Source organism: Anneissia japonica, unplaced genomic scaffold (assembly GCF_011630105.1).
Source record: "Anneissia japonica isolate Jap-2015-1 unplaced genomic scaffold, ASM1163010v1 scaffold1642_len504882_cov181, whole genome shotgun sequence".
Classification (NCBI taxonomy): domain Eukaryota; kingdom Metazoa; phylum Echinodermata; class Crinoidea; order Comatulida; family Comatulidae; genus Anneissia; species Anneissia japonica.
In genome coordinates, this window is record NW_022692852.1 from 340,146 (window position 1) to 363,502 (window position 23,357).

The 23,357-nt window shown below is 34.7% G+C and overlaps 2 protein-coding genes across 3 annotated transcripts; one reads left to right on the top strand and one right to left on the bottom strand.

Moving 5' to 3' along the window:
* The first annotated feature begins 121 nt into the window (after positions 1–121).
* LOC117100438 (60 kDa SS-A/Ro ribonucleoprotein-like) lies at positions 122–8,269 on the top strand. 2 transcript variants are annotated; one of them, XM_033240135.1, is made up of 7 exons: positions 122–263; positions 520–521; positions 2,869–3,509; positions 4,060–4,277; positions 4,920–5,204; positions 5,766–6,008; positions 6,693–8,269. In XM_033240135.1, exons 3-7 carry the CDS (start codon positions 2,927–2,929, stop codon positions 7,026–7,028), a joined length of 1,665 nt encoding a protein of 554 aa, XP_033096026.1. In that variant the 5' UTR covers positions 122–263; positions 520–521; positions 2,869–2,926; the 3' UTR covers positions 7,029–8,269. The 2 variants fall into 2 exon arrangements, with proteins under 2 accessions (XP_033096026.1, XP_033096025.1); XM_033240134.1 differs by lacking the exon at positions 520–521.
* A 7,164-nt stretch (positions 8,270–15,433) lies between these two features.
* On the bottom strand, positions 15,434–22,093 carry LOC117100439 (serine/threonine-protein phosphatase 6 catalytic subunit). Its single transcript, XM_033240137.1, has 8 exons — positions 21,971–22,093; positions 19,183–19,278; positions 18,797–18,862; positions 18,465–18,606; positions 17,431–17,510; positions 16,934–17,051; positions 16,279–16,370; positions 15,434–16,065 (listed from the first exon to the last, which is right to left on the bottom strand). Exons 1-8 carry the CDS (start codon positions 22,046–22,048, stop codon positions 15,817–15,819), a joined length of 921 nt encoding a protein of 306 aa, XP_033096028.1. The 5' UTR covers positions 22,049–22,093; the 3' UTR covers positions 15,434–15,816.
* Positions 22,094–23,357: the final 1,264 nt, after the last annotated feature.

Sequence of the window (23,357 nt, forward strand, 5' to 3'; positions counted from 1 at the left end):
AGTATATATATATATAATAAATCTAAATTGAATATAAATCTTCGGATGAGGAAAATGAAATAAGAAAATATACTGGCCTCAACGTAGAGGGCGTGTGATTACCTAAAAATTTCCCCAAACATCCAACAGGCCTATCATCAGTGCCACATCCCTAAAAATAGACCAACAAAAATTCCCAGGGAATTAATCTTACGTCGCATGTATAAAAATCAGTGGCATTTCACCTGAAATTGTTTGAAATATATATCTTTACAATTTCAAATGTAAGTCAAATTTTTTTTGTATCACCGTTGAATTGGTTGCAAAATGCTAGGCCTACCTAGTCCTAGGCCTAAGCCTAGTCTGTTTTCTCTCTAGGCCTAGCTAGGCTAGGCGAGCCCTCTTGTTGAATTGCACCGTCAGCAAATTTTATCAGGAACATGACACTACTACTTACCAGGCAGGCCCTGGTCTAGGGCCTAGCTAGACCCTCATTTTCATATTTCTAGGCCTAACTATACTGTTACTATCATCTTCTAGTTGTTCATAGTTATTTTGAATATTGCTGTACAATCTAGCTAGGCCTACATACATTTTGGGAGTTAGGGTCGTAGCGGCCGCGCTCAAAATGTATGGAACGCCAGCAGTAGCGCTATACCGATTGATTGGGATACGGTACGGTATACCGTTGGTCAGTAGCGTTCATATCGTACTCGTCAATTCTAGTATTCACTCAGTTTTATTTGAACAGGCAGTGTTTCGAAATGAAGAGAAATCAATGTATAATTTTCATAATTGAATATTTTTTATTTCTCGTAGTCTTCTTGGCCCTGGTTAATTAAAGATCGATTTGTTTACAGATTGATTACAGATCGAAACATTTTTGTACGTACATGACAATTGAATTACGATATGATTAAATTAATATTTATTATATGTTATCATTTCGGATTTTTACGTATAATGAACTTTTATTTTATATTTCTTTCAGGACACAAACGGATTCAAACATGAGATCTGTCAATACTAAATTTACAATGTAATAAAATATGATGAACGTGAAAAACATAGGTCTACACTTAGTGATACTGTACATTGTCATTATTATTATTAATTTATTATTATTACTATTATTATTATTATTATTGTTATTATTATTATTATTAATTATCAATCATCTTTTCTTCAAATGCACTGACAAACAGATGTTCATTCGCTAAAGAACAAACTGAACACAAGTTAGTAAAATTTGAATAAATAAACTAAAGAAGCGATTTAAAAAGTACCATCCATTTCTGTAAGAAAATAGGCATACTATAAATCATAATATTTGATATAATAAATAAACAAACTAACTAAATATATTAAGTCTTGATTTATATAGGCTAAATATAAATTATGAAAGAAAATATACATTAATTTGATAATTGATTAAAACAGTATTTATATCTGTCCGTTGTCCAACATACATTTTGCTGCATGCTTGGCGCTCCATACAAATTGCTGCGTATCGACTCGCGGCCGCTTTCCCTCGTGGCCACTCCGACCATGCTCCCATTTTGGTCGCCGTCTGCTAAAGTTAATTTTTATATCAAATAGTATAACAAATAATCCTAATATAAGTTTATAATTAATAATGGGCTAACCATGATGGGGGCCTAGGCTAGGCCTAATGTAAATTTATTTATTACATGGGTCATTGGAACAACTTTCCTGTAGCAATTCACAATTTTAATATTCTGAATGTGGTTTAAAAAATGTTTCGTGTAGAAAATATTTGTACAGTATTGTAGTTTACTTTACAAAGTGGCTATGCTTACGCCGAGATGTAGTGCAACATAGCGAGAGTTATTTTTAACGCAGTATCTATGCTTATGCTATACGTAAAAAATGTAATATAACGTAATGATATAAGGCTGTTTCATTGACAAGTCAAGCTTAACCTGCTCAGCATAATCTGATCTATTGTTTTGCAAATTCTTTCAATTTTTTTCTTTAGTATCCATATTATTAACATTGTCTTGTTGGGTGGTCTCTATAAAAAAAAAAAAAAACGAAGTTCAATCATTAAACCAATTGGTTTCTGGACAAAACAGCAATAAACAAAAACGGCAATACTGTAAGTCAAAACGGCAATGACCAAATCGGAAAAGACCAGAACGGTCATAGACCAAAACAGCAATAAGTCAAAATGGCAAGACCAAAACGATACTAAACAATTTATGTCATAAAAGTAAAGTCGCGAAAAAATAAACAAATTATAAACATTGAAGTGCAGTTCGATTAAATACGGTAAAATGAGTCTAAATAGTAGCAGCAATCATTAACAATATAATTATAATAATAATAATAATAATAATAAAAATAATTATACGAATTCAATACTAAAAAGATTGAGGGGGAGGGGGGAGAACAATATAAAAGCAGTAAAACATTTAAACAAATAAAATTTTCAAATACAGACAATGAGGCTAAACAATTTATGTCATAAATGTAAAAAAATGTGAAATAATAATAATAAACATTAAAAGTGGGGAAAAGAGCCCATGGCAATATTCAATTTGCCTATCGGGACATTCAAAAACGATTCAGAAAATTATAACTGTGGCCCGCTAGCATTTGCTATAGTCTTGGCATTGATTTCACTCCTTTGCCATTTTTGTCTATGCCGTTTTTGTACTCGTCATTGCCGTTTTGGTTCATTGCCATTTTGGTTATTGCCGTTTTGACCTGCTACCAACTCCTTATCTTGATAATCTGATAATCAACCTATGATGAAAATCATTTATCGATTTTCAGTAGCAAAACTCCCATAGTAGGCACTCACATTACCATGCGTTAAAAATAATTTTTGTTTTACAATGTGTTGTTTACATACTTTTTTCCCAGTTTTTTTTTATAGAATATTCCTTGGGAGCTTTTTCCTCAAGGTGACTGTACTTTTGAGATGACCCAGTCAAGTGTGCACCAGCAGGAAGAATTATGTGATTCGCAGATAAAGAACTCTGCCGGAGGCTTTGTATGGAAAGTAAAAGATATTGACAGACTCAGGCGGTTTCTTTGTCTTGGATCAGCTAACGGTACATTTTATGTCAGAGATGAAGAAAAGTTTGGGGAAGAATCTGTGAAGGCTGTCACTGATCTGATCACATCTGGGAAGGGCGAAGTTGTTGTAGAAGAGGTGGTGAAATACAGTGTGGAAGGCCGAGTGGCCAAGCCTAATCCCCTGCTTTTAGTACTTGCACTGTGTGCACGCTGTTCAGACACAAATACGAAAAATGCTGCCTACAATGCTCTGTCTCAAGTTTGTCGCATTCCCACGCACCTATTCCAATTTATTGACTATTGTGAGCGACTAAGTGGGGAATCGAGCGGTTGGGGCCGAGCTCATCGCCGTGCAATTAAAGCCTGGTACCTGGATAAGGACCCACAGAAGCTGGCCTACCTGGTGACAAAATACAAGAAGCGAGGTGGCTGGTCTCATAAGGATGTTTTAAGGCTGTGCCATATTAATCCATCTGCTCAAGAAGGTAAAAAAGATTTTTAGTAATATGACACACAAGAAAACTTTGACAAAAGTATAAAATACAGTCATGAGAATGCGATAACGGGATAATATTAATTGTAAAATATAGAAATTTTATTGCAATTAAGTAACATTTTATTTTTAGTATAGTTGTTTTTTATATCTTCTCAAACAGTAATTGAAATTTACATTCAGTAAAACAATAGTACAAGTAAATAATTAAATGTAGAAGTAAAACACATGTGGCTATATTAATTTACATTTCATTTAGTAATAATTAATAAGATCTTGAATTTATGTGGCAAAACGTGTGTGAATAGCTACCAGAAAACAAATAGGTCTTAAGCTGTGACTTAAATTTGCAAAGTTAGAAGAAGTTATGTTATTTGGAATCTGGTTCCGAAAAAAGGTAGAAGTATAGTGAAAGAACATGGGCCGTAGGTTTTGGTACAGTGCATGGTGACAGAAAGAAATTTTTGATAGGATGAGCGGAGATGGCAAGCTGGAGTACAGACAAAGGCATAAATTTGCTAACTTGTATATTGTTTTTACAGGGATTGATGCCGTCTTTAAATACATCTTCAAAGGATTTGAAGAAACGAGTAGGCTTTATGCTGAGAATGAGAATGAAACGATCAAGGATGTTATGAATTTCCTAAATGCGGTTGAGACTGTCAAAAATTCAACGGATACAGTGACAGTAGCAGCCTTCATTGAAGAACACAAACTAGTGCGAGAGCATATACCTACAAAGCTCCTCAAATCTACAGAGGTATTTAGTTAAGCCAAGATATCTTGGTATATAATATAATAATATGTTAGATTTATATAGCGCTTAACACTAACGAGGCCTCTAAGCGCTTCACATTACTACCCCCAGTCATTGGATTAAACGCCTATGGAACACAAACTCAAGCTCCCTGAGGGAGTATTCCATAAAGTTGCAGCAGCTATATCAGCGTATTTTAGCATTTAACCCTACCAGGTACCCATTTATACTCCTGGGTGGAGAGAAGCAATGTAGATAAAGTGCCTTGCCCAGGGACACAAGGGAAATGTACAGCAAGGGGATTGAAACCCCGACCTCGGGGTTGGGAATCCAAACCGTTCCCACTGCACCAAACTACTTCAAATACTCTATGCATGTTTACTGACAGCTACGTATCTGGAACCTCTTTCTCAACGTGTTCATTCCTAACAGAATTTTAATCTCTGAGGAAACCTGCAGCTCCCTGCCAGTATATTTCCCTCTTCCTTATCCCTATCCTGTATAGCTCCCTGAAAGAAACAAGCATATTACTTTAGAAAAATCAATCTTTTGAATCTCAATAAACCACATGGAATAGATTTGAAAATGCCTTAAGCATTGTGAAGGATTAAGTTGTTTTGTTACTATTGTGTTCTTTTATAATAGGTGTGGGGGGCACTGTTAAAAGAAATGCCAATGACAGCGATGATCCGCAACTTGGGCAAGATGACCAGCATCGGGATGTTCACACCCAACTCTCAAGAAGTCACGATTGTAGTTGAGAAGTTGAGGAGCTTGGAAAAGCTCAAGTTGGCCAGGATCCACCCATTTACGGTACTACTAGCCCTAAAGACATACAAAAGTGGAAAGGGTGAAAAGGGAAAATTAATCTGGACTCCAAACTCGCGCATTTTAGATGAACTCGAATCAGCATTTTATCTCTCATTCAAGGTAATAGTGCTATCACAATCTGTAAATTATCACAATCTGTAAATTATAATGGCAAATTGTAGAATCATTAACTAATATTGTGATTTTTTTTTTAATTTTATCATCATTTATATTGTCATCACGACTTTGTTGTAGTACAACAGGGATGGGCATAATAATCGGTCGGAGAGCCAAAGTGAATTTTTTATTAAACACTGTGGGCCGCACCCAAACTTTATGTTTTCAGTGTGCTTTGAAAAACCTCCAAACATTGCTCCCAGTTTTAAAAGTACTTTTTACAGATGATCGGTGTCGGGCCTTAAAATCCTGCCAATGTTGCTTGGCGGGCCGCAAACATATGGTTTTTAATTCATTTTCGCAGGCCGCATTTTGCCCACCTGTGTTGTATAATAATATATGGTTGGTACATTCAGCAATAAATATGTGTTTTTGTCTATACATATATTGCACATATGTATAGTACTTCAGTGATTAACATTTGCCTACTCAAATCTTATACTATTTTTTTTTTTTTGTGAATTTGCTCATACCCATATTGCTTTTTCTTTTTTCATATTTTAGGCTGTTGAACCCACAAGGAAACGTTATATGCTAGCAGTGGATATAAGTGGCTCGATGTCCTTTAGCGGTATTAATGGCTCCCAAAATATGACTGCCCGTGAAGCTGCAGCTGCAATGATAATGGTAACGATGAAGACGGAATACAACTATCAAGTCATGGCATTCGCCAATGAGTTTAGAAATATCACACACATAATGCGAGGCAGATCCCGATTGGAAGAAGTTATTGCAGCAATGACTGATGTATGTTTATTATTATCATTATTATGATAGTGAAATTTTTAAACACGTCACATTGTCCTCCATTTTCAAATGGTGTTATTAACACATGCTCATTTGTAATGCCAACATAGTTCATTATCATATGGTAACATCATGGGAGCAACATATGTGGTTTTCAGTAGTTCTTCTGCACCCTGATTCCTGGCCTTGGGCAGTGTGGGATTATAGTAACCGAACCAGTAAATTAAGAAAACTTATTTTTTCAGGCATCATATTCATGATCTGAATAATTAAAAATTTATAATTTCAGAATTTATTTGCTGTGATATATAAATTGGTATAAATTATTGTTATAATAATAATCTTTATTAGAAACTTCACTTTTAAAACAGTGGCACACGATTACGGTGCGTTCATAACAGTATAACATACAACATATAATCAAAAATAAAATAACAAACGGTAACAAATAAATTCAAATACAGTAACACTTTTTTTTCCAGGCCTACTACTCATTTCTATAATTATTATAAAGTACCAGCTATTCCCTTACATTATCGAAGGACTGCATTTTTACATGGCACACTTTGATAATATCAACTTCATACATTTTTTTATGGTAGCATTGTTTACAGTGTGATATTATATGGACAATTTTTCAGAAACCAGGACATGAAACCTTCTTTTTGATTTGTTTATTTGCAGATGCAAATGGGTAGCACTGATTGCTCAATACCGATGGTTCATGCTATGGAAAATAACATTCCTGTAGATGTCTTCATTGTTTACACTGACTGCGAAACGTACATGGGGTCGTTACATCCATGCCAGGCTCTGGAAAACTACCGGAAATTAATAAGCCAGAAGCAAAATGACCCTTCCCTCAAGAAAGCCAAACTGATTGTCGTCGCTATGACGTCAAATGGTTTCACGATCGCTAACCCAGAAGATCCCGGAATGCTGGACATTGTTGGCTTTGATTCAAATGCTCCTGTAATAATGAGTGAGTTTGCTCTCGGTAGTTTGTCCGGGGACGACTAGAGCAGTTGGTCTGTAGTCGCATATAATTATGTGATTATAGGTGAGCCAGTATTAATCTCTAATACATATTGGATTTATGTAAACATGCTTATATGCATCCTAATGATTAGATCTCTATCCCATGTTCATGGGATTGACAGAACCATAGATTTGGTACCGAAAAACACCAAGAATAATACTTATAATGATGCTGAAAATATCTTTTTTTTTGTGGCCACACTAGTAAAATCAGGTAGAATAGGCCCTTGTTTCTCTATTTTTTCTCATCCTCAATTTTAAGGCAACCCAAGCCCTACAAAGCATAGCCAGCAAATTGGGAGTGGAGTTGGGTATCTAAGGGCCTGTTTCTGCTGAGCAAAAAAAATTTGTTTTTAACTTTTATTAAAAAACACATGTTTTTTTCCCCAGTAGAAACGGGCCACAAAACAAAAACACAGTTAGGAATGTGTTCTAAAAATACACACATTCATTATAGGGTTCACGTTCAGAAAATGTGTGTTTTTGTGGTACACTTTTCAGCTGCAACGCAATACCGTGTTAGTCATGACCCGTCGGTGACCCAAATTGACCTCTTCATTGGTTTGATCGCTCACCCGCGGGAAATTCAGGGCGAAGAAAAAAATTAAAATAATAGGAATGACATGCTTGAAGATCATACTATACGCGTTCAGAAGGAAGTATATAAGTATATAAAGTTAAAAGATGTGATTTACTGTAAAGGGCTTATTTTCATTTAAACTTTCAATGTTTCTGTTCATGCACTTCAGACAAAATTTGGTTTAAGTTGTATAAATACATCTTTGGAATCCATGTAAAATGGCTGCAAGCAACCCTTAGCAAACTCAGTAAAAAAAGACATTTAAAAAAATGTGTATCATAAAAATAATATCACATTATTTATACTTTTCATTTATTCAGGCAACTACCAAATTTTTTCAACAAATAAAGGCCACTGGCCCAGGAGGCCGTAAGTGTGCAGTAACAACAACAATAATATGATTAATATATATCATTAGCCAAGCGCTTAAACTCTATATAGAAACTTCTGTTATTTTTGCGATTGGTCATCTAAGGACACCAATCATTTCAAGTCCAGCCTCAATAGTAGTTGATGTAACTATGTATTTATGGTCTTTGACATGCTTGCAATGTAAGATGTATTGTATTTTAGTAGCTTCTGTCTGATAAAAAGGACTATTGGATCTAATGTTTATTATGGTAACAATTTTTACCATAAAACCATAAAACCATAGAACCATAAAAGTGAAAACAAATGCTTTATGTGTACATGGTATAACTATTAAGGAATATAATCAACTGACCACAGAAATCACTGGATGTGGTTTTTTTTTTAGGAACCTTGGTGCACATATTAAGATATATATGGCAGTGCTTATTCATCTGAGCCATGCCTGCTAACCAGTTGGGGTTTCAAAAGTCACTGTGTGCATTTCTGGTGTCCTTGGGAAAGAGTCTTACATTTGTCTTTTTCTACCCAGTAGTAGAAATGTACACCAGATTGTGTTGGGAAAGTAAACAAACTTCTTATGTGGGAGGAATGGCAAATCCCCTTCCCCCAGAGCATTGCGTTGCCTGTGAGCTCAAACCTCTGGGTTTAATTTTATTTTTTTGCTAGCCTAAGCCCTGCGCAGACTATCAAAATTTATTTGACAAAAACATGTGACATGCCTAAATATGGTCATGATGACATCACATCATGACCATATATAGCCATACAACAATCTGATAGCCTTGACAGAGCTTTATTTAAAGCTGTACTTCATGACTAATGAAATATATAGAAGCTTGGTCTATAAATATTTTTTAATTAAAAATTAAGCTGTACTTAATGGCAACTAATTAAATTTTAAAGTATATTGTAATATTTCTGTCATTTTAAAATTTTGGAACATTTTGCAATATTGAAAACATATTATATTATGATGGTAAAATATTGGATATTCCGAATCTACAGTATCTGACCCATCATACTTTATGAATGATTTAAATTTGGATAATCATGATATTAAAATTACAACCATAGAGTGGTATGTGTTGAGGTGTCTCAGTTGTGAGGCAACTGAATCTAATATTATGATGAAATGGCAGCCTTTAAACTCCAAAGATGTACCAGTAAAAGGGTGTAAGTTCCTAAATTATTAACATTTAAAAATTCCTATATTTACAGCACAGAATGTATCTATATTTTACTGATTTGGTGGACAACATATTCATTTTTTTAAACCCAACTCATCCTATACTACTGTGGTTGGAATCAACCAGCCTCAGGGGTTGGGATGGAGGAGGGGCTACATAACTTCAATAAGGAGTATGTGACTATAACTATTTTGGGTGCTCTCTTTTATTCATGTTTTTTAAAACTTATTTTACCTATATAATGATGGTTGTAATCATTTAGCTACAAGTGTTGGGGAGGGAAAATTAACTAATATAAGCGGTTTGGCGCAGCGGGAACAGTTTGGTTTTCCAACCTCGATGTGCATTTAACTTGTGTCCTTGAGTAAAGCACTTTATCTGCATTGCTTCTCTCCACCCAGTATAAATGGGTACCTGGTGGGGTTGCCTGCTCCTGCACCAATATGGCAGCAACACTCAAGCATGTGGACCCAAATGACCAGGGAAAAACTTACAGCACTACCTGACTGAAAGGAAAAGCGTTAATTAATGTAATAAGTATATGGCTGAAATTATTTTTTAAAAGCTGCTCTTTACATGATAGATCAATAAGATCAGACTTCTCAAGTTAGTAAACTGCATTTCAATAACCAAGTCTTCAAATATCCGTAGTAAATAAAACATTTCCGTAGCACCTAATAATTTGTCTTGGGTGAAATATATTAAATTACAGATACAGGATAATAACAGTTGTGGAATTTTAATAGAAAGAGGACAGGATGAACTTTACAGGCCACTTTTTCTTTTCACAATAACTTATCATTCATCAGACAAATATTTATTTGTTCTAGACTTTAGACCTATTTATTTATGGGTTTACGCCTATGATAAATTTTCTTAGTATTTTTGTCTATTTCCGTACGTACGTAATTAGGTAAAATTTCCGTAGCAACTACGAAAGTTCCATAGTATGTGAGTAGTCTCTACGATATATTAAATGATTAAATAATTTCATCTGGTGTTGTTGATAAGATTATTATATTACAACTAAGTCAGCTAATACAATAATATTTGAACTTGGTCTTAAAACTGATTATATGTTTATCACCCCATCTGCATTACTTTTAATGTTTTTTTTTATTTTCAATTATTTCATGCTTAGTCTAGTGTAGTCTATTCCAACATTGTATTGAAAGTTGAAATACATAAAATGTTTGGACAAAAGTATGTATTATGTGCAATGCGATTACTCTGATTTTGTCCTATTACCATCGATTACAAAAGTTAAAATAAAAACAGCAAAGAGGGTTTAAGGGCGATATTAAATCTAATAATTGTGTTTATGAGCCTAAAGTAAGTTGTTGGATACACTGGTTCCTGATCAGTGGTAATATATGCATATGTTTATAAATATAATTTTCTATAAAATATTTCTATTGTTTGAATATTTGTAGCAGTGGAGGTGCCTTTTAGTTGTGTTATAAAGTGTTCTATAATTGATCCTTGGAATACAAAAACAGGGGATAGGGGCTCCTAACAAAATAGAAAAGAAAAGAAAGGAGAAAAAGTGGAGCATGGTACTCGAAAAAAGACTAATTTTCTATTTAAATTCCATGTATCAGTGTTTCTTATCAAGCACAAAAATCTCAAACACCAACTAAACCAGGTCCCCGCCCCAAAATCAGAATTCAGTTTTGTCCCCTGTAATTAAAATATTGGAACTGCTCTAGATACTATTGTAGGAAATTCCAATTAACATTCTGATGAGTATTGTTTATTTTGGTTGATTGAAGTGAAAAAAAAAAAGGATAGAATTCTTTTTAGTGCACAACTGATAATTTTACTATTTTAAGAACATTTCTTTCTGTTATTAATTCTTCAGTACTTTTACTGATGTAATGTTGTTAGTACTTTTTGCATTGCTTTGACTGTTGTCAAACGCATTTACAAATTGTAATTATTCACATTAACTATTAGAATTTTTCTTATTTAATCATTATCATGATTACTATCCATAATAATAGATTTATGCCTAATTATAATTCATTCAAAATTTGTACATATTATGAGTGAATTGAATAAATATACTGAAAGTAATTAGATTGGTGTTGTCTTGAAATAACTTGGCAGAGTCTAGTTATACCAGTCTATAAACAATTGTAATTCTGATTGAATTAATGGATTAGATGGATTCGATCAGAATTATGAATTCATTTAAGACTGGTGTACCTATAACCACTGTCATAACCTTTTATGGTAGAGCTCTGACTTTGGGATTCCTTTAAAGTCAAAATCAGTTGTATAGCATATCTAAAAACAGGGGAAAATCTTAACACACTATGGCCAACCAAACCCTGTATTTCAGTTCCAAGAATCTAACCTAAATAAAAACAATTTCTACATTTATGCACACATAATACACACTTAAAATTTCATTTCAAATATGAAATGTGTATGCTGAGCTAATTGCCTTTGCTTGGTCTTCACTCCACCTCCATGCCAGTTTAGGCCTAAATTCCTTCTACCTAAATGTTCACAGAAGTCTAATACTGTACAAATATTCATTCTAAATCTTGTGTTCACATTACAGTACAGTATTTCACAAACAAATAATATGCACAGTACTTACAAATGTTAAGCTTGCTAATATGGCTCCAGGCAATATGCAGTACACCAAGCATCTGATATACCTTGTCTTTTCTTTATATTCTTTGTTTTATTTGCATACATTATGTAACCATCAATTGATTTAAATGCCATAGTGGCTGCTTCACTTTATTTGTTTTCACTTGTGAACATCTTAGCTGGAGGCAGTGGTGATACCATTACCAAATTTGCAAAGCTTTTTTGCTTCACATTATGTCCCAATAAATATTTTAAACATAAAGATATTTTCTTTTTTTTGGTATGATTCAAGTTGACTGGGGGTTGGCCTGTCCGATGGGGACTTAATCCCACTGCCCCAGTCTTCAAATTCAGCCTACTTCTTTTAAAACAGGTTTTTCAGACAACTTTTCTGAACATGTAAGTGGAACTCATTACCAAATTATGTTGCATTTGCAGTCAATTAACCAATTTACAGTACTACCTATGAACCTGCAAAAACAACCTATAATTTGAACTGGTATGAGAGACCATGCAAAAGGGACTTAATAAGCATCGCTTTGAGGCTCTACTCAGTGGCGGAGGATCTACTCAGCGGTGGCCTTGGGTTATATTTTCTGGGTGGACTAAAGCTGTCTGACAGTGTCTGATGGGGGGGCTGACTGAGATAAGGCTAACTAACAATCCGAGGGCCATATGCCCTACCCGAGGAAATTAGATTTTTTTTTTGAATATGGACCTCTGGATGGCCAGAAAGGACACTCCCATAGTCAGGCATTTCCGGCCATCTGTTGGCTTGACGTAGGCCTATTTTTATTTATTTTTTGGTCAGACTGCCCGATGAGCTCTAGTCTGTGGGAGGAGGTCTTGACCTGTCAGATGGTGGGGGTGGGGGACTGCCACTGTGTCTACTATCAAGTAAACAAGCACACTTAATATGTTGTTAACAATAAATCAAAAATGACGGGTAACAAAATAAGATTCTCATTTCTTTATTATAATAATTACACATACATTCACATAACACTTGTGTAAAGCTGGACTTAACATTTCAAGTTCAGATAAAGAAAATGTTGAGGCAAAATCAATTTTTTTTCCAACCCAGATGGATGGAGTAAAATGAAAATGAAAAGCAAAGTACAAACAGAAAGAAAACTGTTTCAAAATTATTCCATTTGATATAAAATAGAAACAAGCAGAATTGACCATCGATAAACACAACATAAATGGCGAGTATTTCAGTTAAAACAAAATTGAGAGTATTTGAATGAAGATGATGCAAAACTGATATTATATACACCATAAAGCTGGGAGTGGGGGTAAATTTTTAAATATTTCTATTTGCATCCTTGATTTCTTTTTTTTCTAATGCAGATTAAAATTCCCTCTTCCCAATCCTTTATATGTTTCTTCCTCCAATATTGATCTAAAGGAAGAGCCTAGTATATAACTTCCCAAATGCTCCTCCTTCCTGCAAAGCAACCATTATGTGCTACTGTACAATTACAGAGAATCATGAAACTTCCATGATGCCACCTTTAAACTAATATAAAGCATTAGGCTCTGTGACTACAGTAAAGCCTGTCAACAAAACATACTGCCTTCATAGCCAGGCTCCACAGGGAGAAAAATTATGTTTTACAAATGGATTTCCTAAGGCACTGAATCTGTATCTTATTAACCATTCCCAAAGTTTTTTTCAAAACACCTCTTTAGTGTCTTAAGCTCTGTCAAAATTTCTTTGAAAAAAAACTGTTGTATGCCCATATATTGTCATGATGTTCCTATATATGTTCATGATGTGCTGCATGACCATATTTAGACACGTCACATGTTTTTTCCTTCAGAGCCTGGCTTAAATGAAGACATGGGGAAAACTTTTTTACATTTAAAGCAGTTATGAAATTCTCATTTTGGTGTATCTTAAGGATGAGGTAGCTAAAATGTGCACTTGCTACAGAATCAGGAACCTCACAAAATGTGTTTCCTACAGTAAAAATTCTTGAACAAAAAAATTGTTGTTACACTTTTTTTTGAGTAATGGTAATCAAAAGAAAATGGGTTGATTCCCGGAAATTGTTAAAATTACCATATTTTACAATTTTAAGGAATAAGTATCATTTTCCACACCAAAATATATGACATTTTGTTATGTTTACATTGAAATGATTATTTTACCACTCAGAACGTGCAATTCCTATGTATTTATACACATAATGCAAAAAAAAAAATCTATTGTTAATTTACAAAACAAAGTATATTGGTGGTCAATGTCTGTACACTTATATAGTGTAAAAAATGAATATTAAGGACAGCTTGAGTGTGCATACTTCTACCAAGCAGATACGTAATCAGCCTTTAACAATCTTGTTGATTTTGGTTTAGAAAAATAATTTAAAAACAAATCTATAAAAAAGTTGGCTGGTTGATTGCTATCCTGTACTACCACCTTTAAAATCCCATCCCTTAAGATAAATTCTTAATATCGAACCACAGAGAACAATTACATTTCATATGAATGTCGCTCTCTACAGGAATAATCTTACTTTCCCTCTCAGGAAGAGGAGGTCTTATTATTGTGACAATTTATTATACAGTACTTGTACATCCAAAAAGTTGGGGAATCAAGATTATCTAATTAATTCCAGAAATGAAGAGCTTGGGATGTTCACATAAAAGGCAAGAAAATTAAAAACCCAACCCATCTACACACAGCCAATTTATCATCAATTTGATTTGATCAATTTTTTTTTAATTTGTGTGGGATATCAAACTGAGTGATTGGCATTTCTGTATTATGCAGTTCATTCACTGAAAAAAGATAATACAATTCAGTGAGAATATCATAGTGAAAACAATATTAGGTCAATTATGAGGGGTATACACAAGGAACAAAAAATTAGACAAGTGATTCTTCAGGCCTAGGCCCTAGCTTAGGCTCCCCGGGAGCTCACTTGCATACCAACCAAATAGGGGGTGGCGCAGCCCTACCTATTTTACTGATAATTCTTATGAACTTGAACTACCATTTGTCAAAATCGTACTGTGCTCTAAAAGACGACAGGATAAAGGACGCTCAATAGTGCCAGAGAGGGCGCAATATTGACTGGTTCCCGATGGCAAAAGTGTTCCGTCCGATCGGGATCTCGTAGCTGTCCAAAGGTAGGCTTAGCAAGGGGCTTACTGACTTAGCACCCAGTCTAGCTTGAAATTCCCCCAAACATCGTGCAGAAAATAGTGGCAATTTGACACAGGATAGGTCAGGGAATTTAACTACCAATATCACCCCGGTTATTTCCCACACTTGTGCTACTAAGTCCTCTTAAGTATACCCCATAAATGCTGCAATTCTCCCATATTTCCCACGCTTGTGCTACCAAGTCCTCAAAAATAATATACCCCGTATTAATGCGGCACCTCATATAGAAATATTTAAGGGTAGTCACCTAGGCTTAGACCTTACGAAGGCGACCTAGAGGAAGCTAGGAAAAAACAAAGTCGTCATAGCCAAATTTCTATTTACTACACAGATGAATTCAATCGTTTGGCTTTGAATAATTTTACATAAGAATTACTCAAAAGTGAGGTAATTATAATAGTAAATAATTATAATAATGTCAGAATATTTTTAAAAAGCAGCATGTACATTAATATATAAAAAAAATAAAATAAAGTCATAAATAATAATAGCAATATAATAACAACAGTAAATATAATAATGATAAGATGAACAGTAGTGGCAATAACAGTACAGTAATTATGATTATAATAAATTACATTACATCAGATTAGGCATCTATATACATAGATTATGTTATACAATTTATTAACTATCATTATTATTGTTACAATTATTATACAAACAAAATAATGCATTACAGGGCATACATATGTGAATCATTATTTATATTAAAATTATTAATAATAATAATAAAAATAATAATTTTTGAAAGAAAGGATGTTATTTGGGATGAGCTGAACAAAAAATAGCTAAGAACTCAATCTGTCACATACTTAATACCTGTATTTTAATTGCATTCAAAAAATACTACAAGAAATAGGGTGTCGTAGTCCTGGTCGGTATAACCCTTTCGTTGTCAGGCACGGCACGAAACAGCTTTGGTTCTTTACTATTCGTATCACGAAAGGCCATGATAGATGCTATATTGCCACATCGATAACAATAGTTGGGGGCGCTCCACACAGTCACAAGTTTCTCGTCGAACATATATTTGTAACCTTCATGGACTAGTTGATGCGCTCTACATATCAGTTTTAAGTTGTTTATGTGGACAAACTAAAAAAATAAAAGTTTTAGAACAATGAAATATATTTTTTTTATTAATGTCAATTTGTTTCTACATTTTTTTTTCTCGTTTTTTTAAATTAGCATCAACAGCCACAAAAAATTTAAAAATCCATGTTTACTTCAACAAATCTAAATAGAGTAATCCTAGCAAACTGCTTTACAAAAAATCAATTGTTTTTCACTTCTGTCAGACAAACCTACCTCATTTGTAACCTTTGCCCCAAAAAGCCATCCTGCCCCGCGTGGACTAATTGCCCAAGTGTCAACATCCTCTGGATCTGACCAGACAAGATGTGATGCTACAAGTTAAGAAAAAGATGATAAAATAATTTTTCTTAATAATTCAATATTTAAGTGCAGAGTGTTAGTAATGGGAACTGGATGAAGAAAGTTAAATATTCAAAGGCTTTCAATTTTACATCTTTTTATGAGACTATCATCTGACATCTTTTTATGACAAACATTATCTGACATCTTTTTATGACATAATCCTTTGGCATCTTTATATGACATCATCATCTGATACCCTTTTATAACACTATTATCTGATATCCCTTTATGACATCATCATCTGACATCTTTTTATGACATCATCATCTGATATCTTTTTATGACACATCTGACATCTTTTTATGACATCATAATATGACATTATTTTATATCATCATTTGACATTTCATTTATGAAACATCACTTGTCACCTTTATTATGACATTAATTACCATCATCAACATCTTACATATGACACCATCATCCAACATTTCACTTAATAACCCATCTCATGTTTATTCATAATGCAGCCCATCTCATGTTTATTCATAATGCAGTTATAATGATAAAAAGCATTAAAGGATATCACAAAAGGCACCCTTGTGTGGAATCTCCTGAGCACGCTCAATAGTGCGTATTTGATCCAAGGTCTTGACATCAGGTGACAGTCCACCATGAACACATAGAATTTGCTCATCAATAATCTGTAATTAAAAAAAAACGTAATGCTGTTATCTGATGAAACATACTATAATGGACATTTCCACTAAGACCCACCCCTTGAATATTGTTGCAGGTCCACAGAAACGACAATGTAATAACATATGTAAACATGCATTTATAGACAACATTTGTGTTTGTGAGACTTGCACTTATTCCTTGCCCTGTTCTGATTGGTCAGTTGAGTTTGATTGACACTCCGGAAAGGTCCACTAAACACACAACTATAAAAGATTTTATACTCATGAAGACCAACATGACATGCAGTGTATGTGTTTAGCAATGACAATAACCATGGCACATGCAAGGATTAAAGACAGGACTCGGAGATTAAAAGGTGTACACCAAGCTACTGGTACTTACTGCTGCTACTGTGAGAAGATCAAAGACTTTATTGCAGTACCTCCATGCATTCGCATTACCATATTTTGTTTGACATTCATCTATGTGAAGAAATAGATAAAAAAATCATTTTAAATGCATACAGAAGGACTATAAGAATACTTGCTATCACACAGTCAGCAGATCTGAAAGGGAAACTGGGGTAACATTCCTCATTATTTTGACTGCCATTACTGAAGATCTAGCATGATAGGTTTCATAACAAGATGAAGAAGGCGAAATCCACTGCCACTAATTTTATTGAAATTATTAAGCTCTGTCCAGATTGACAAAAACACTGCTGTATGCCCAAATATAAGCCTGGTTCTCACAAGAGCCCTTGTATCCGGATCGGGAGCTAACCGTTAGCACCTGTGTGAGAACGCCCGATTGGTTAGCGCTAACCATTAGCAGTATCTGGATACCGCTAATGGTTAGCAAGCGCTTTCGGTTAGCAAGTGAGCATGTTTCTATCATTAACCAATCACACGTACGCGTTTACAATTTCCAGTTTCTTATTGGCCAGTGATTCGATCATCATATTTTTGGTATCTGGATCGGGATTTTCTTGTATGGACGCACGCAGCTAACGGTTAGCAGGATCCGGATCCTGCTAACCGTAAGCAGGAGTTGAGAACATATACAACAATTATATTGATGGTTTGGACAGGGCTTAAGATATGCATATGTTCAACACACATGTGGAAAAGTTTAAAACATTTCACGGCATGCAGTAGTTGTGGCCATAAATGAGGCTACATAACAAAAACCAATTATAAGTTGACAGTCCTAAAGATGGTAGGATTACTGTATAATAAAAGTGTACTGTGTGCAAAAAAATATCTGGAAAAACCTAAAAAATTCAATCAAAACATTGATAAGCTCATTTAAATAAATCAAATAAGTTATTAACTTCAAACAAGAAATGGATCAGGAAAACAATGGTCTTCAGAGTTGTCCATATTTTATGACAATATGGCTTTAGCAAAACAGTACGCAACCTTTCCAAAACTTACCATAAAAACCATACACTTGGGTTATTTGACGACTTTCATGGTTACCTCTGAGTAGCGTGATTCTGTCTGGCCATTTGGCTTTGATTGTGAGTAATCGAGTAAGTGTTTCCAAACTGTAATATCCACGATCTACAAAATCACCCTGTAGGCAAAAAGCAGACAGTTTTATTAATACTTACTGGGGTTTACCTCCTGTCAAAAAATACAAAATAGGTAATGATGAAAACTAATCTAGTCTGTCTGATTAAACAATGTTTGTCCATCATCTACCACACTTAATAACTCCAAACCTACAGAGAGTATGAGGGACAAGATTTTTAAAAGTAACCTACCATGAATACATAGTTTGTATCAGGTACCTGCCCGCCGGTTCTGAATAACTCTTCTAAATCGTAAAACTGCAATTAGAAAAAAAGTTAAGCTAGTAAATACAACTTCTATATTTGATTTCATTATCAATTGGTTTGTTTAATTGTTGGTAATAATTTTACCAGCTTAAGAACAATCAAAAGCAGAGTATTCTCAATGATGTAGTAACCACAGGAATGATTTCTGTTTCTTTTTTTTTTTTCTTTTTTTTTGTAATGGAAATCGGACAATTAAGATTATTTTGATTCATATTGACAGTAGAATTTAATTAATTAATCTATTTTATTTCAACAATATTTTGTGAGAGTGGTTAATCAAATAAAGTAAATCATAACGCAAGCCAAACTACCTGTCCATGTATATCACCGCATACTGTGACAGGCGTGCTCACTGGTTGAACATTCGACTCTTCTAGAAGCAGCTCACACACATGCTCACACAATTTCTGCAAAAAAAATCATTTATTAGGCTGTTACTGAGTTTAATATCATGCATGTTTGAATCCCCAATAAATTTATATATGCTTTGATATGAGCCATTTCAATCAGCTCCCGACAGTTTCTGCTGAATAACTATGTACTACTAATAAAAAAAATCATTGTTAGACAGTTAAAATCATACACCTCTGCTGTAAAAAGTACATTTTGCACTCTCCAATGCTATGGACTACTGTAGATCCCTCCCGGAGTCCCAGTCTGTAAAATAACGCCTGCACAGGGAAAATCCCCTGTACAAAAATTAGGCCTAGAAATTCAGAATGCAATCCCTTTCGGCCGTGACACGGTTCGACGACAATATATTTAACACCCAGAAAATTGGAAAATTAAACAATGTCTTACACTATAATTACTTAACAAGAAAGTTTATTAATATTAGGGCCAATAAAAAAAACTATTAGTTTATCATCCTCACGCGCCATGTCTTCTATGGTATGGAATAAAGAAACATAAAAAAAAAAATTTAATTTTCACATTTTTAGTAAATAGTTAGTAGATATTGTTTGTATTCTCAATCATAAATAAAACATGTTTCCCTTCCCCACAGTGTTTATTACTTTCAATACACACATTTAGTATATTTTTTTATCAATATAGGATATTTAATAGTCTTGTGAATCAAAATGACTAAAAACATACAAAATACAAAATGCATTTAATACTGTACACCACGGCCAGACTTCACTGCGGAGCTAGGCCTAAACAATATGTAGCCTAGGCCTAGCCTAACTAGCTAGCTAGGCCTTCTTGGTAGGTCTACACCCTAGCATAAGTCTATAGGAATGCCAGTCAATTCGAGTAAGTGACAGTTTGAATGGATGTCAGTTGTAACAGATGCCAATTCGAGTGGATGCATTTAGTGCGAAATATAACAAGGGCAAATTTATCGTCGCCCTATTCTTGTATTTGTTTGTTTTAAATGCAAAAAGTGCTCTGTGCACTAAAGTTCTGAAATGTTTTTGTTATTTTTTGATAATTATTCCATGTTTGAATTAGTCTTGGCAAATTCGACTACAGATGGCCGCTAGCAAGCCCTTATATTTTAAAACTATAGAATTTCGCATGTTTCAGGTGAATTCACGGTTTTTGACTCGAGTTGGGGTTTTGTATTTGAAAAAGCAAATTATATTTGTAATTGAATTATATAGTGTTGTAACTGTATTTGTAGATTTAAGATTTAGGCCTATATCTGTAAATGGGAGTAACTGTAATTGTAATTGTTATTCACCATACAAATTTAAATTATTTTTACGTATCTAGGGGTCAAAAGGTGCACAAATCATTGGCGTGGTAGTGTAACAAAGGGGCAGATCCAGTAGGGGCACAGGGAGGCTTCCCCCACCCGTTTTGCCACTAAATTTTTAAAATGTCAATAATTTGCTACTCACTTATTTCTGAAACTGTTGTGCCCCCACCCCACCATTTGAAACATTCTGGAACCACCGTCCCCTGTGACAAGATTATCAACAGCACAGTAATAGACATTATACCAATTTTCTCCACTATTCACCATTAGTCTATAGTTCAAAACCCACTTTTTTTAAAACTTAGCATGTGGAAAGAATAACAAGAACGTAGGTATGTTTAATTATAAATTGTTAACCTTGAAAATCAATTAAATAAGACTTTTTCTATACATAAGGCTATGGGCTTCTCCCCCGGAACCCACCGGGGCTTTTCCCCTGGCTCCAGTGGCGTATCTAGATTGTCTTGAAATGGGGGTACTGATCGGGGACCTGAAGCTGAAGTGGGGGGTGTCAATCATCAGTTGGTGGGTGCTAACCCGCAAAATAAGGTGATCTTTAACTACTTGCTAGTGATTTTGGGGGAGCGACTGGGGGGGGGAGCGCAAGTAATTTTTGGAGGGGAATTCCCACCGCACCCCCTAGGTACGCCAGTACCTGGCTCCCAGGCAAAGCTTGAGCCTCGGCCGAATGCAAATTGTTAGCTCAAAATAGGAAATTTTAAAGTAATTCGTACATAACTCGCACAACAAGCTGTTGCTCGCACAAGTGGATCTTTTTTCAGCTGGAACTAGCACCTGCTCGATTCTCGAACTTGCATTCGCTCGAAGTGGCATCCGCACGAATTGACTGGTTCCCGTCTTCAGTAGTAGGCCTAGGCATTAGTTAAGCCAGAATCAGTCATGACTAGGCCCCAGAAAGTAGTACTACACTAGGGCCTACCTATACCATAGGCCTAGCCTACTCAGCTAGGCTAGGCCTAGTTAGCCTAGGCCTATTATAGGTCTAGCCTAGGCCTAGCCTCCTCGGTCCCTTGACCCTGCCCTGGTTTAAAAAAGGAAGCACAATTGTTTTCAGTTAAGATAAAATACAATGAGTGGAATATGAGACAAAAAATAGGGCCTAAGCCTGTCGCTATATTTAGGCTATGCCATGGCTAGGTTAGGGACTGGGTAGGCCTAGATGCCCAGAGGACCTAGGCCTATGCAATAAAGAACGGTGTAGTGCCTAGGCCTAGCCTACTACGACGATTCCGCCCCGGGGAGAGTGATAGGCACTGACAGGAAGTTTCCTATAAATGCCGAAACATGGGTTTTAAGTATGTTTGATGAATGTTTTAATCAACTCAGATCCCAAAATAGAATAAATTCTAATGAACAACATAGGATTTACTTACTTTCAAGTCATTTTCTGGAAGATATTTACAATCTTTTGCAACTGTTATCCACCGTTCAACCGAACTTTGTTCAGCCATTTTTAATTTAAGATTTCTTATGTTTTAATGTTTATCTGTAGAGGGCGTTATTTATGTTAATTGTCTCTAAATTATTGTTGCACTATTTAATATGATGATGAGATGACTGATTCAGATGCAGATGATGATAATGATCAAGATAGTGATGAACATGATGTGACGACTATGATAAACGATGCTGTGATAATGATAATGAAGATGATGATGATGATAATGATGATGATGACAATTATGAAGATGATAATAAATAGTAAACTGATGATGGTGATAATTACAATGATGTTGATAACAACAGCGGTCACAAATCTCCCGGAAGTCGCTGGAGCATGTACATTTTACTACTTCATTATCAATTGTCTCACGAAAGTCAATGCCGATGGGTATCACCCCATACGCAGCAAATAAAATTTAATAATTACGTTAAGAAAGCTTATTAACCAGATATCCCTGATGAGTATTGTTTACAACTTGGGACATCCCTAAGATAATGATGGTGGTGGTGTGATGGTATGTTGATGCTAATGATCCATCGTACATTATATTGCGTTCCGTTGTATTATTAGGCAAATTTATTGATTTTAAGGGTTTCCCCCTCATTAATATAATCGCATGAGGATATGACCTTCGAATTATTACAATAGCCAAATAAAAAGCTATTTTGTAACACTTCTATCAGACTTTTACATTATAAACACTAGGCCTACAATCGATATAGTTAAAACTATTAGGTGCAAATTGAGTAGGCCTATACATAGACCTATACATTGGCCTATCTCATCAACATGGCTATTTTAAATAACATTTTCAATTTATTTTTTATCTGTTACTTATTTGCCGTTCTTTTAAATTCAGATTGTAATTTTCGAGTTCTTTTTCCTTATTTATTTTTCTTGGTGGAGATATAGCCTAGGCCTAACCTTTTAGGCCCTAAGTTTCTTGAAGGAAATTAAGGGATTTTCGTGGTGGTAAATAACGAACGTAAGTTATCAAATACACCCTTTCTGACCTTCCACTGCCGGGTGCCAACACTAATATAGAAATAATTAATATGTTTGCCTCGTAATTTCACTGTTCCCTGGTTTTAATCAACTTAATTTCGTCAATTTGCAAGACACGAGTCTACTTCAATCATAAAACTCAGTTACGGTTTGCATTAGGCCATTCAAACTTTATTCAAAAATTGCATTACTTTGTATAGAGTTTTTACAATTTCTGTTGCAATCTTGATACTGGTATATAGGCTATGTTTGCCAGGAAAAAAACATATAATTAAATTATTATAAATTTAAAAAAAAACGCTATATATATA